General features: G+C 46.1%; 1 protein-coding gene across 2 annotated transcripts in view; it reads left to right on the plus strand.

Moving 5' to 3' along the window:
* The first annotated feature begins 412 nt into the window (after positions 1 to 412).
* The window catches only part of MEIS1 (Meis homeobox 1), a 134,229-nt gene continuing 120,366 nt past the window's right edge, over positions 413 to 14,275 (plus strand). Inside the window, exons 1-6 of one of the 2 annotated variants that reach the window (XM_068153076.1) lie at positions 413 to 1,922; positions 3,697 to 3,923; positions 5,720 to 5,861; positions 6,477 to 6,527; positions 7,436 to 7,486; positions 9,169 to 9,315. In XM_068153076.1, coding sequence (XP_068009177.1) covers positions 1,911 to 1,922; positions 3,697 to 3,923; positions 5,720 to 5,861; positions 6,477 to 6,527; positions 7,436 to 7,486; positions 9,169 to 9,315 — 630 coding nt within the window. In that variant the 5' untranslated portion in view covers positions 413 to 1,910. Of the gene's footprint in view, positions 1,923 to 2,032; positions 2,224 to 3,696; positions 3,924 to 5,719; positions 5,862 to 6,476; positions 6,528 to 7,435; positions 7,487 to 9,168; positions 9,316 to 14,275 lie in introns of those variants that run through there. The other variant, XM_068153075.1, reaches the window with a different exon arrangement.

Below are 14,275 nucleotides of genomic sequence, written 5' to 3' on the forward strand. Positions count from 1 at the left end.
CCCGCTGCCCGCGGGGCGGTCCGGTTCGCTTGTACCATCCCCCCCTTGCCCCCCCCCCATGTCGCGCCGTTCCGAGCCCCGCTTCCCACCCGGACCAATCACAGTGCAGCCCATCGTTGATTGGTCATCGGCGGCACAGCGGCGGCGGCCGGGGGCTGGGTGAGCTCACTCGACCGGCGGCCGCGGGGGGAGCCCAGCGAGGGGCGGGTTGGCGGCGCGGCCCCCGGTGTGTGTGTGCGAGGGGTGGGGGGACGGACGGACGGGATTAGACAAAGGGAAGGGAAGCGGTGAAGGGAAGGGGGGTGACAGCGATTGGGGAGAGGAGGGGGGAGCGAAGGGAAGGAACGAGGGGGTGGGGGAGATGACAAGCAGTGTTGGAGGGGAAGAGATGGCGGGGTTGAGGAGGGGAAGGGGGGGGAAAGCGTCGCTGTGCGGCCTCAGAGCGGCTCGGCGCGCCCCCCTGCGCCGGTGGCGGAGTTGCTAGAGCCCAGCGCATTGTGTAAGACGCGACCTGTTATGGCCACCACTACTTCCGGGTTCCCGCAGTCTGCTCCAGCCCGGCGCTGCGCTGCGCTGGCCGCGGCGGTGGCGGCGGAGGACGCCCGGCAGCAGCGGCAGCGGCGGCAGCGGCAGCGGCAACAGCGGCAGCAGCGCCTCTTTTCCTTTTTCCCCCCCTCCCCTTTTCCCCTTCCCTCCCTCCCCTTCTCCCTCCTTCCCTCCCCTCCCCTTCTCCCCTCCCCGCTGCCCTTCCTCTCCGCGCCCGCCCCGCACGGCAAACCCCGCGCCCGGGCCCGCCTCCGCCTCCGCCAGCCTCGCCCGGCCAACCGCGCAGGGGCAGAGCGAGCCGGAGCCGGCGAGGAATTAGGAGCGATCCGAGGAGGAGCGAGAAAAAAGAGAGGAAAAAAAAAAAAAAAAGAAAGAAAAAAAGAAAAAGAAAAAAGAAAGCCAACCAAAAAAAACTAAAAAAAAAAAAAAAGAGCCAACCAAAAAAAAACAAAAGCCAACCAACCAACCCCATCATCATCATCATCATAACCATAATAAAAGGAGAGCCGGCGCGTTAGAGAGCCTTTTTAATTTTTAATTTTTTCCCCCTCCTCTTCCTCCTCCTCCTCCTCCCTCCTCGATTTTTAATTTTTTAATTATATTTTTTCTCTTTTTTTTTTCTTTCTTTTTTTTTTTTAATTTTTTAAATATAATTTTTTGGGTGTTTTGGTTTTTGGTTTTTTTTTTTTTTGGGGGGGGGGGGGGAAGGAGGGGGAGGTTGTGTGTGGAATTGAGCGCGCTCGAAAAATTTTAACATTTTTTTGAGGTGTCCTGCGCGGTGGGAGCACACGCAGCGGATCATCATCAGTCATTCACCACCTTGACAACCTCGCCTGTGATTGACAGCCGGAGTGGCAAAAAGCCATGAGACTTGGTAGTTGGGTTTGAGGGGCACTTTAAAAAAAAAAAAAAAAAGGAAAAAAAAAAAAAAAAAAGAAAAAAAGAGGAGAGAGAAAAAAAAAAAACTGATTTGGGGAAAGGATATTTGCTTTCGCCCCGCTGCTGTCTTGGAAACGAGAGAGGGAGAGTAAGAGAGAGAGAGACAGGGAGAGAGGAAAGAAAGAAAGAAAAAAGAAGGAAGGAAGGAGGGAGAGTTGATTTTTTGTTTGGGGTTTTTTTTTTCTTCTTCTGATTTTTTTTTCCCCCCCCCCCCCCTCCTTTTTTAATGCTGAGTTACCGTATCGCTTCGCTGAGATCCAGCAAGCAGAAGATTTTACTCGATTGCTTCCATTGCTGGCGACGCTAAGGGATTTTTGCATTTTTTTGGGGGGTGAGGGGGGGGGGAACTTCGCGTTTCTTTCTTTTCACACTGGCCTTAAAGAGGATATATTAGAAGTTGAAGTAGGAAGGGAGCAAGCAGGCCGATGGCGCAAAGGGTACGTATTAAAAACCAAAAAATAATGGATTTTGAATGTGAAATAATAATATTGTAACGTGGCTTGACAGAGAGGCTGCGGGGAGGGGGGGGGAAAAAAAGTTTTGGGTTTTTTTTTTTTCCCCTCTTCCTCTTTGGAACGGGGGGGCACAAAGCAGTGTCCTGCAGCAGGGAGGTTTTATCGCTGGTACTTGGTAGGCTTAAAACCTGTACATAGTGATATTTTCTTGGTTCTTTTACTCCCCATCCCGGATCTCTCTCGGAAAAGGCGAGCTTTCTATACATTAATGACATGCAGGCATGTAAGTGAATATGTCCGAGCCTCTGTATTTGTTGGTTTTTGTAGCTCTAGTTCTACCAATGTCTTTTTTTAAAGTCAGCAGTGCTTGAAATATTTGAATGTGTGCATGTCTCTGAGCATTTTGCTGTTTAGTGATGGTATACTGCTTCAATTTCAGAAGATAACTTCTAGCTGAGAGTAAGCACAACTTTTTTTTTTTCTCCCCTTTTTTTTTTTTCCTAGTCACAAAAGGTGCAGTGCAGTGGAGGGAGGGGGGGGGGGGAAGCTCTTTTAAAAAGATAGTCACTTTAATTGGAATTAGAGGTTAGCAGCATGCACTGCCATGTGTATTGTTGTTTCTATTTTAGATGCGAGCTCCTGTGTTTTTTTTCCCCTTCCAACTACCTCTTCAATTGAAGTTTGGTGGGGAAATTAGGAGGGGGGGAAAAAAAAAATCCAGAGTCGGGGCGAGGAGGGATGTGGGGAGGGAAAAGAAGTTCACTTCGAAAAGAAGAAGTTTTCTTGCCTAATTTGCCTGCAGCCCCTCCGAGTGCCGGTTGGGAAAGAAAGTTCTTCTGCTGACAACTTGCCTTTTACTCTGTCGGTCCAAGCAAGTGTCAGGGATCTTTAAAAGTGTTTATTCACACCTTCGCTTTTAATAGATGAAAAGTGGCCGTTTCCCCCCGCTGCCTGGGAACCGCATTAGCTTTCGCTCCTTAATCTTTAACAAAGAAACCCCCCCACCCCCCCTTTTTTTTCTTTTTTTTTTTTTTTTCTTTAAAAAAAAAAAGGCATTCCCAAAATCCCGAGAGCCCGGGCAAACGTTTCCAGCTTTTCGGCTTCAAAAGTGCATTCGCGTGGAATTGCTGGAACCCCCCAAAAAATCGCTCCTTTTTCTTTTCTTTTTTTTTCCCCCCTTTTTTTTTTTTTCCTCCCCCCCCCCTTCTGGTCGCTGCTGAACTTTTTTTGCATCCTCTCACTGGGTTAGGTACCTGACTTCTTATCAGCAAGAAAAGTTTAGCGGAGGGAAGCTTGGGCTTCGGGATCTGCTTTCCATTCACGAGGTGTGGTTTGGGAGGTTTGGGGATGGGGAACTCTTTTTTTTCCCTTTTATTTTTTTTTTCTTTTATTTTTTTTTTCCTTTTTAATATTTTTAGGGTGTTTTTAAAAATTATTTCTTCTCCGTCCCAAACGCGGAGAATTTTGAGTCGTGCCAGGCAACCGGGCCGGAACAGCCCTGGCCTGGGGAGGTGTTTCGTTCCTCGGGGCCGGCGTGGGTATTTTGGGAGTGGAGAGGTGAAGAACCGACGCTGCAGAGCCCGGGCTCACCCCGGGGAGGGGAAAGTAGCTTCTCCCCGGGGAGGAGCGGGGAAGGACAGGACATTGGGAGCGGGGCTGCTGCCTCCCCCACCTCCTTTTTCCCCACCTCCCTGAGAGCTCCCCCCCCCATCCCAGCCCCTTCTCTGATGCCTGTCTGCTCTCTTGTGCCCCGCAGTACGACGAGCTGCCCCACTACGGCGGCATGGAGGGGGTGGGCATCCCCACCACCATGTACGGGGACCCCCACGGCGCCCGCCCCATGCAGCCCGTCCACCACCTCAACCACGGGCCGCCGCTCCACTCGCACCAGTACCCGCACGCCGCCCACGCCAACGCCATGCCCCCCGCCATGGGAGCCTCCGTCAACGACGCCCTCAAGAGAGATAAAGATGCCATCTACGGGTAGGTGCCGCGTAACTTGCGCGGAGTAGGCGCTTGGGTGGGGGAGAAAAAGGCTAAAGGGATGTGCGGGCCGGGCTGCGTCTGTGCGGGATGGGGAAGGGTGGATTGGGGCAGCGCTGCGCAGAAAAGACGACCGTGTACTTAACTTTTATTAGCGTTATAATTATTATCAGTACTATTTTGAAAAGAGGACGGAGAGAGAAAGAGGGTTGGGGGTGCTTCTGGCACGGGGAACGGCGAGAACTCCGGGAAAATAGGAGCTAGAGGTTGCTGAAGGGGCAGGAGGCATCACCTCGGCAAGGAAGAGGAGGAGGAAGGGGAAGAGGAGGAAAATAATATTCCTAGGGCACACAACCTGTGCCGAGGGGTAAAATCTCTGCAGGCAGTTTGGGAGTAGGGAGAGTCTGGAGTGCCTCACCCAACTTTCCACCTCGTTCATCCCCCCTTTGAGGGATGAAAGGAAGAACTCAAGGGCTGCTGCTCCTCTCTCCTTTTTTGTGTGTGTTTTGTTTTGTTTTCCTTTAATATTTTTAACCTTTTTTTCCCCCCTTTTTTTCCCCGACATCACTGAATGCTGCTCAATGTGGCAGCTTGCACAGCAGTTTCTAGGCCGTTGGGATGGGAGCTTGATGGGTTACACTGGGAGGCAGATGCTTTTAAAATGAGTTTGAAGGGAAGTTGAAGAGCCTTTTTAAATCGCTTCTCCTTAAACAGAGAGGAGAAATGGGGGTGTGGTGTGTTTAAAAAGGAAAAAGAAAACCATGCAATTTGCTTTCTTTATGGGTTTATCAGAAAGCTGTGGGGTTAGTTTTGAACTCAAGTGATGTTTGGTACCCGAAGGTTAAAAAGAAAAAAAAATAAATAGGGAAAATATAAAGCCCTGGGGGGAAAAAAAAAGAACAACAGCAAAAAACCTCCGTGTTATAAATATACATATATACGTGTGTGTGTGTGTGTGTGCCCACGCTTATTTATTTATTTAAATTATTAAACGGCCGAGGGAGCCAGACACACACACAGCCCTTCTCCTGGGGAGGCTTTTCAAGCTGGGAGAGCCCCAAAACACCTGGATCCCAGCGCGGGGTGGGGGAAGAGCAGAGGGCCAGGCTGGGCAGCCCGGCTTGGTTAGCACTAGGTACGTTTAGAGGCTTCTTTTATTTTGTAATTTCAATGAGGGTTGTTTCTTTTTTCTTTTTTCTTTTTTTTTTTTTTTTGCACTGGGATCCCTCCCCCCACCCTTTGCCTTCAGCAAATCCTCCAGCAGAAAATGGGAATGAAAAGCGTGAAAGGCAGAAGTGTCCATCCAGAGATTTTGATTACATTATTTTATATATATATATATATATATATATATTTTTTTTTTTTTTTTCCTAAAGACAAGGAAAGTTAATTCAAAATGGCTGCTAGAACTGGCTTGGGTTTTATTCTGAGCTTGTCCTGAGGTTGTAGGAGCAATATCTGTGAGCAGGTAACAGTGGAAGGCCGAGGAGAGGCTGGGGAGATGCCGGGCTGCAGGCTGTGGGCTGGGACTGGGAGGCAACGTGGGGTGTCAGAGCTTCCCTCGGTGTGTATCCCCTTCTCCAGGCAAGCTGCTGCGGGACTACCTATTATTATGTTTGGGGTTTGGGGTTTGTTTGTTGGGTTGGGGGTTTGGTTTTTGTTGTTGGTTGTTTGTTTTTTTATTTTTGTGGTGGGGTTTTATATTTATCTTTTTTTTTGTTGTTATGATTTTTTTTTTTCTTGGTGTTTCCCCCTCCCCCCCTCTGTGTGTGTGTGACTATTGTATTTTCTTTCAGACATCCCCTGTTCCCTCTTTTAGCACTGATTTTTGAGAAATGTGAATTAGCTACATGCACACCCAGGGAGCCCGGGGTAGCGGGAGGCGATGTTTGCTCCTCTGAGTCTTTCAATGAAGACATAGCAGTGTTCGCCAAACAGGTCAGCAAAAAAAAACAAACCACCACCCCCCCCCCCCCACCAAACAACAAAACACCAAACGGGTTGAAACTGTTAAACTGTTTAAAAAGGGGAAAAAAAAACCAGAAAAAAATCGCGACGAGAAAAACAAGTCTCTGTTGAGATAAAGATGCGCATTTCCCACTCCCCCCCCCCCCCCCCCCCTTGCTGCAAGAGGCATTTAAAACCAAAACAACAACAACAACAACAAAAGGCAAGCCCGACCAAAACACAGCCAACAAAAAGAAAAAAATATCGGGAAATCTCTCGGCATTTATCACCCCCTTAAAGAAATGAAATGAGCGGAGCCTAGCCGGGAGTTTTCGCTGCGCGGCTCCCGAGAGCCAGGCCGGGCTTTTCCCGGCAAGGCTCCGTAGGTATTTTTCGGTGTGTTTGATTCCACTTGTTCAAGTGTTTGGCTTGATGGACTAAAATCCAGCAGTCAGGGCTTTGCACGAAAGGTTACATAATGGACCCGACAGTGTAATGAAGCAAGAAATAATAACGTCTGCTTTTGCTGCTTCCATATTTCAAATCTTTTTTATTATTTATTTCCCACCCCCCCACCCCCCTTTTCCTCCCCTTTCTTATATTTAGATCCGAGCAGAGAAACCCCTCTTTTCCTCTAATCCTGAACTGGATAACTTGGTAAGAGTTAACAACATTTATTCCTTGACACCCACCTTCCATCCCCCCCTTCCCTTCCCTTCCCATTTCTTTTTGAATTATTTAAAAACAACAAACCCAAACCAACCAAACAAAACCCACCTCCTATGCCTTCTGGAGAGGTGGTTTTGATGGTGTTAAATTGGCAGTTTCTCACGTGGATTTCTTTTTTCTATTCTTTTTAATGATGATGATGATGATGATTTTTATCATTACAAGTAAATATGGTGTGGTAATCGTGTGGAAGTGAAAAAAAAATGTGTGTATGTATATATATAAATCCCATAAGGATAGATGTAAAGCTAGCCCCCCCCGCCCATGCAGATGGGGTCTTGTGGGCTCAGCTCACCCAAACCCAAGAGGAGTGTGGATTTTTCCCCACGCACCTTTGAAGCAGCTCCATGGGAAAGGTGGAAGGTTGATGTGGTCGGAGATGCACCCCAAATTATTTATTCTTCATTTTTTTTTCCCCCCTTAAGGATAACTATTTGGGTAGGAGCCTTGCTCCCGCTTTTGCAAGGCGAAGGGCTGGTGATGGTGGGATTGGTTGGGTGTTTGATTTTTTTGGTAAGGAAATGTTTATGATCTGTATAATTTAGCTGCTTTGTTGCAATGGGGATCTCTCTTTCATTTTTTTTCTTTCTTTCTTTTCTCTCCCTCCCCCTTCCCCCCCCTCCCACCCCCCCTTGGTTAACTCTAGATCGCTTCTCGTTAAAGAGTGCACAAACCCACTGCTATTAAGTTTTAGTGTTATTGCCATAAATCAAAACAACTTTTTATTTACTACTCAGAGAAAAGTCGAGCTACAAAGTGCGGCAGGGGCGGCTTGTGGGGAGATATCCTCAAATCCAAGACCGAGATAAATATTTGTCTTGTTTGTATCTTTGCAGATGATTCAAGCCATACAAGTATTAAGGTTTCATCTGTTGGAATTAGAGAAGGTAATTTTTGTCTCTCTCTCTCTCTTTCTGTTTCTTCCTCCTCTGTTTCAGTGCTGCTGAAGTTCAGGCTTCTGGTAAATTTGCATAAATGTCTTTCTTTCTGGTAATTAGTGTCAAGACCAATCTTGGCGTCCATTTCTCTTCGCAGTTTAATTACAATTTCAGTCTCTAAACCCGGGCTCTCAAACGCCCAGGCCTTGTGTTCGTTGTAATACTTTGCTGGCTTTGTGTAAATAGTTGCAGTTCTGTGGTGAGGCTCCAAATGGTCGGTTCAGCCAAGCCCCTGAAATTGGGATTTATTTATTTATTTGTTTGTTCATTTTTAAGTGAAAAATTACTCTTCCATTTTTTTTTTTTTTTGCTTAATTTTCTGCATGGTGGTGGTAGGGGAAGAGACTTTGGTTGTGGCATAGCTGGAATGGGGAGGGTTTGGGTTTTTTTTATTAGTGATTTTTGTTTGTTATTCCTTAGCATTTATTTTTAAGAGCCATCTGCAGGTCAGGCTCAGGGCATGGATTGTCCTGTAACATTTTGCAGAGACAAAGCAGAGTTGATTGTTGGTGTCTGTCTCTTGTTCCTGGGAATATTGTGCATCTCCGAGCAGAAGAAAGAGATTGCAGCCTAAATGCAGGGGGGGGGGGAGGTTGTAGGGTTTTTTTGTTGTTTTATTTTTATTTGTTACTTGTTTAAAAAAGAATTTCTTTTTTTTGTTGTTATTTTGCTGGCTATTGGATAACAATCTTAGGAGGGACAATGCTAATTTCTAAGGTGGAGGTGTCACCCAAGCTCCCATTAAACTGGGAGCCCGCTCTGGCTTCCTGAGCGTTTTTTTACGTGTCATTGATAGCTGGCCCAAGAAGAGAATTCCCTTTCTCCTAAAAATAAACATTTTGAGAGGTTTTGAAATAGCTGAAAAGTTTCTCGGGCGCCTCGGCCGCTTTATCTAACCATAACTGGCAGGTTGTTCCTGCTCTACCCAAAATGTGTTAAAATCCGCCCATTAATAGAGAGGGGGCTCAGGTACCAGCCTGCCAGAGCGACTGGGGATTTCAGGGGCACTGGTGCCTGTGATGTATTTCAGCCCAGGGGGGAATTCTATTTGTTTAAATTTTGTATAAAATCCTCTTCCCTCCCACCCCCAACTCCAACCCTGTCCTGACACCCCTTTGGAAAGGGTTTCTGATGAAATAACCGGATTGAAATTAAATAGTTTACCTTAAATGTCACCCATGCAGGTCACCTCTCTAATGGCCACAGCTCCGGGAGCAGATGAATTTAACACGGGTGTTGAATATGTTGTAGCCTGTGAATCATCTTGTCACTGTCAATTTTCTGGGATATCTCTATTTTGCGAGAAAAGAAAGTTATTCCTAATTCTGGATGCGTCTAGAGGTCTCGGGGGGATAATTGCAGTGTGTTTCCCCTATTTAGGACTTTTGATGTCACAGGGGTGAAGGGGGGAGACTGGTTGCACTTGTCAATTTTACTTATGTATTCCTGATTATATTTTCTTCCTTTCCTTCCCCCCCCCCTTTATTTTTTTCCCCCTTTTTTCTTTTTTTTTTCTTTTCATTTTATTTTGTTGTTTTTTTTCTTAATTATTATTTTGTTTTGTTTGTTGTGTTTCTTTTCTTTTCTCTCTTTTTTTTTTGTTTATTCTTTTCACCTCTGTCATAATGTAGGTACACGAATTATGTGACAATTTCTGCCACCGGTATATTAGCTGTTTGAAAGGCAAAATGCCTATCGATTTGGTGATAGACGATAGAGAGGGCGGATCAAAATCGGACAGTGAAGACATAACAAGATCAGCAAACCTCACAGATCAGGTATGGTCTCGACCAGCGCCGCACGCACTCGAAATCTGTATGCAGATCGCCCGCCGGGGTCACTACGCCTCCTTTTTATTATTTGCATATGATTAAGTCCCCTTTTAGATAAATTTCCATCGAAATGAAAATTTTTTTTGAATAATGTGGCTATTATTGCTTCATTAAGGCTTGCTCCCGGATTCGACCCGGCGAGATGAGCTTGTAAAAGCGTCGCCTCCAAACTCGACCTGTTTCTTGTCGCTTTTAATTTTTGTCTTTTTATTCTATTTACCCTTTGCAGGGATGGAAGTGGCTTCCCCGGGAAGGGCTGGCTTTTTGGTGGCTTGGGGAAAAGGGGGAGGCTTGGGAAGCGTTTTTCCCCAAATAAGAAGAAAATCCGAGATAGGTGGTCCTGGGGAAGGACAGAGAGGGTTTGAAATCTAGCAAATGCTGGCTATTTTCTTCCCCTCTCTACGGTTCATTAGTCTGTCTTGTCAGTTTTCCTTGGCCGAACGCTTTTAGACTTCAGTGAACATTGCTTTGTGCACGCCTGCCTGCTGCAAACGCGCCCATTTTATTTTACTTAATAGAAAGAAAGGAAAGAAAGAAGGGGGGTGGGGGGGCAAAAAAAAATTATAAATAAACAACAAAAAGCACCACAGAGAAAATCAAACGGGACCCCGGGTTTTAAATTCTCTTCCTCCATGTTTCAAGGTTTTCAACCCCGTTCTTGTAAAATACAAAGATCCGAACTTCTCCCCATCCCAAAGCAAGCCGGCAAAGCCTTATCCTGGTGTCCAGGTTTTGTCTGGGATGGTTCAAACCTTTAATGCCGCCTTGTAGCCGATGTTGGAAACAGGGATGACTTGGGAAAGCTGGCTGTCCCCTCTCCCCTTTTGCTTCCCTTGGGTCTGTTCCCTTTGCTGGGCTTCTTGCCTTTCTGTGGCGGCGTTGAGGGCTAATTCAGGAGGTGCCTGAGGCTCAATTAAAGCTCCTGAATGGTGGAAGTGGCTGAGATGCGGCTTTTTAAATTTTTTTCCGAGTTGGGTAAAACTGCGGGATTTTCCCGGCCGGTCGGTTTGCTGTCTCCCAATGGAGGGGGTAGCAGCGCTTTGGCTACGAGAGAGGGGACACGCGCAGTTCCCTCCCTCCCTCTGCCTCAAATCCTCGACTAACCCCCCCACTCCCCAATTATTTCTTCGTAAATATAGTCTTAGGAGTAATCAGCTCCCGACTCTGGAGGTTTCCTTTTGTTCAAGCAAGGCGCAGTCAAGCAGACAGGACTTTCCTCAGCCCCTCTGCCATTATCACCAGCACTGTCAGCCAGAGTTACCCTATAGATTACCCGACTGAAAACTGCCTTGCAACTGCGTCTTAAATATTTTCTCCTCGCCTCCAAAGGTTTGTCGGGTTGCTGGTAGGGACAGGGGGAGACAGGCTTGAAGGAAGAAGGCACGAACTTAAAAAAAAAAACCAAACCAAAAACCCCAAAACAAACCCAGACGTTTATGGGGTACTTCCTCCCCACCCCACCCCCCCCACCTTCCAATTTTGCTGCGAAGGAGGGAAAAGCAGTTAAGGAGATGGCCCTCAGCGCAGCGCTTTAAAGCCAGGGGAGCTTTAAAACGAGGAGGGGGTTGCCTAGCGGAGGGGAAGCTCGGCTTGCTGCTGTTGAATAAAAATTGTAATCCAACAAGTCTAACTAGAAAATGGGTTTCTAAAAGCTCTGGAGTGCTGGGTACATAAAGCTATTTGAGCAAATTACAAGAATCGCTCAGGGGCACGAATGAAATCAACACTTTAATTGCCTCCAAAATGAAGATTTATACCCCATTTTTTTTTCCCGACGAATCATTACTTTATTAAAGGGAAAGCTAAATAAATGAAGCTGTAGTTTTGGGGTTGTGAAGGGGAAGGGGATTGTGTCGCATGTCGACCCCCCCCAACTCCGTTCTCTCCTTTCCCTCCTCCCTTGTAAACCAGGAGCGAGGATGTTGCGCGCCCGCCGCCTGCCCCTTTCCCGCTACGCGGGACCGGGTGGGCTCTCCCGGGGTACCCCGACCCCCCTTACGGGGCAGGGGTGGCCGTGCAACACCCCTCTGCATCCTCGGAGCTACGCGGGCAGCAGGGCTTCACCTTCCTTGCGAAGGGAAAAAACGCAAACCCCGTGCTTTTCCCGTTCTGCCGGGCCCCCACCCCCCCCGGGCCGCGGAGGTTGCGCGGAGCGTGTGTGCGGGGAGTATTGCCGGGGGATGCGCAGTCGTCCGCGTTCTCCGCCCCCAGTAAACGCCAGTGCCAAGGCTGGCAGTATCAGGGCCCTAATGGTTAAATAATAAGGTGTTGAGTGCTTGTCGCTGGGGCGGCTAATTGGGATGTCCCTGCGCGGTGCGTGTTTATGGCTGAGCGTCCCCGGGATGCGCGGGTGCGCAGAAGCCGGCTTGTGGGGGAGGTGGCGACAGAGAGAGGGGCTGCAGCTAGGACTGGGCGGGTTGTCCCCCCAGCCTACCCACACCTGGGTTTTGGAGAGTAGTAAAAGAGTAAAGTATGTAAAAGCTTTTATTAAGGATTTCATTACATCTCCCTCTATTGCGGTAGTAAAGGTTACAGTTGACAGGGTAGGGGTTGGATGTTTTTGTGTTTTGGTTTTCTTTTTTTAATTTTTTAAATTTAAATTTACTGGTTTTCCCCTTCTTTATTCTTTCCTTATAGGCCCCTTAATGCCAGTGCCTTTCAGTCCCCCTATTTAATGGAAAGCAATGACACTAATGCTAGATTTTTGCAAAGTAAAGCCCCGTAACACTGAGCATTGTTCGGTGATTTAACTAGCTCAGTGGCAATAGGTCACTAAAATAGCATCCTTCTCCCACGGGCACGACCCCACTGCCTGCCAGGGTGGGACCTGAAGAGATCTTGTTTACCATCTCAGCTCCAGAAGTACAAGGCGGGAGTTCGAGGGATAATTGAACTGGAGATCAACCAGGTTCTGGGACTTTAAAAAACCCGAAAGAATTGCACCCATCCTCACCATTTCAAAATAAACCTTTATTTAATCATTAGCTTTTTTTTTAAACATTTGCATGTTTAAATTTTCAAATGTTTGTCGGAGCCCGGAAAGATTTAAAACACAGCTGTTGTGTGAGGCGGGTGGAAAAACTCCCTCAGATTAAAACAAAACAAACTAAAACAAGAAAAAAAAACCCACAACACCCAAGAGTTTCTGCAGTCAGACAGCAGAAATTCAGTTTCTTAGGTAAATCCTAAACTAATACCATGGGCTTGTTGTCTTGGAGCCACATCACCTTGGCACCCAGGTGCTCGGGTCCAAACTGTAAAATTCCCCTACAGGAGGCTGGCTGCAGAAAGTCCTTTAAGGAAAGCAGCCTATAAAGTAGCCACCACATCCAAATAAAGTACTTTAGCAGCAGAAGATAGATTTTTATGGGAACAAACCAGTATTTTCTTAGGGCAAATGGACTTGTTGAGCAAATCCACAGTGGTATTCCTTGACCAAAACAAAAAAAATCATAATAATGCTCAAGCCAATTACGTGTGCAGAAACTTGTAAAGGCAAATCGGCGAAGAGCCAAATTCCTATAGGGACCAGGAGGGAAATGATCAAAAAATGAACATGAAATAAGACTTCCTGTAAGACGGTCCATAATTCAACATTATTTGACTCCACTGTCAGGGAAATTGTTGAAGGATAGTAAACTGATACTTGGAGCCTCAGTCATTTTTTTGTTACAGTCTTAAATGTTTGCAACTATGGCGTTTTAGATGGCGCTTCTTGGGTGACAGTATGTCATATATATGTGTGTGTGTGTATAATAAAGCAACACTTTATATTGCAAGAGATTTATTTTTAATGTGTGCAGTTGCAGGGTTTCTCCAAACAAAAACGTGAACAGACCAGCAGCTTGGTTCTTTTCATTTTATTTATGTATAGATATATATTTATTTATTTATTTTTAAATTGGAAGAATGGCTTAAAATGTGTCCTTGAGAAAGAAATAGCCATAAACCAGAGCGGGATACGTTGCATGTGCGAAGGTGGATGGCTTGTATAGGGCAATGACCGGTTATGATTAGACTAACTTTGTCCAAATACATAAAATGTATTAGCTGTACGTTGCAGCCAACACAAAATTCCTTGAGGGGAGAATTTTTAGAGAGAGATATATATATATAAATACTGAGAAATACTATTCTACTGGTGGACTTCTTCACGGGTATTTTAAAACTACCTGTGGTTTTGAGTGGAGGGGAGCTAAGAATATTATTGTCTTGGGTATGTCTACTCCATACTGGAGGAGCAGGCATCAAAATAATAGATGCAGTGCAGAGGGTGCGAGGTAGAATGAATATCTGTATAATAAAAGAGTCGCAGCCAAACAGGACTTTGAGGGGAACCAATAAAATAACATTTAAAGGACTCCCAAAGCTTAATCTTCTCCCTCTGACTTTGTGCCACATTGAGCCAGCGACTCCTTTTTTTTTGTTTGTTTTGGGGAAATTATTAATTTAGGTTGCTTTGCTGTGATGTTTAGGTGCCGTTATCGTGCCCAAGTTTGGCAGAATATTTAATGTAAAGATAGAATGTGTTAATTTATACTTCGGGTCTGTTCTCCTACAAAACCCTGTGGCTGAAATCGTATTAGCAAAAGAATGTTTCCTTTGCTCTGCATTTCCATAGACGAGTAAATGTTTTGTGAAGTAGACATGAGATAGAATATATTCTCTTTAATTTATGATTTCAATTCAAGAAGCTTTGCTGGCTTTGGTTTTGCTTTCTTTCTCTTAAATCATTCAAGAGCCTGAATGTATGCGTCCTTACAACTGGTTGTAGCATTTGCTGCTTTCCTGAAGTTGCGCGGTCAGATCTAACTTCCCATGTAAAGTATTCCAAGCCAAACTAACCTTTTGTTGCAAAGGATAGTTTCATTTCCACTTCTTTTTGTTCTTTTCTTTTTTTCCCCCA

Source organism: Melanerpes formicivorus, unplaced genomic scaffold (assembly GCF_026170545.1).
Source record: "Melanerpes formicivorus ecotype bairdi unplaced genomic scaffold, bMelFor1.0.p_v2 SCAF_25, whole genome shotgun sequence".
Taxonomy (NCBI): domain Eukaryota; kingdom Metazoa; phylum Chordata; class Aves; order Piciformes; family Picidae; genus Melanerpes; species Melanerpes formicivorus.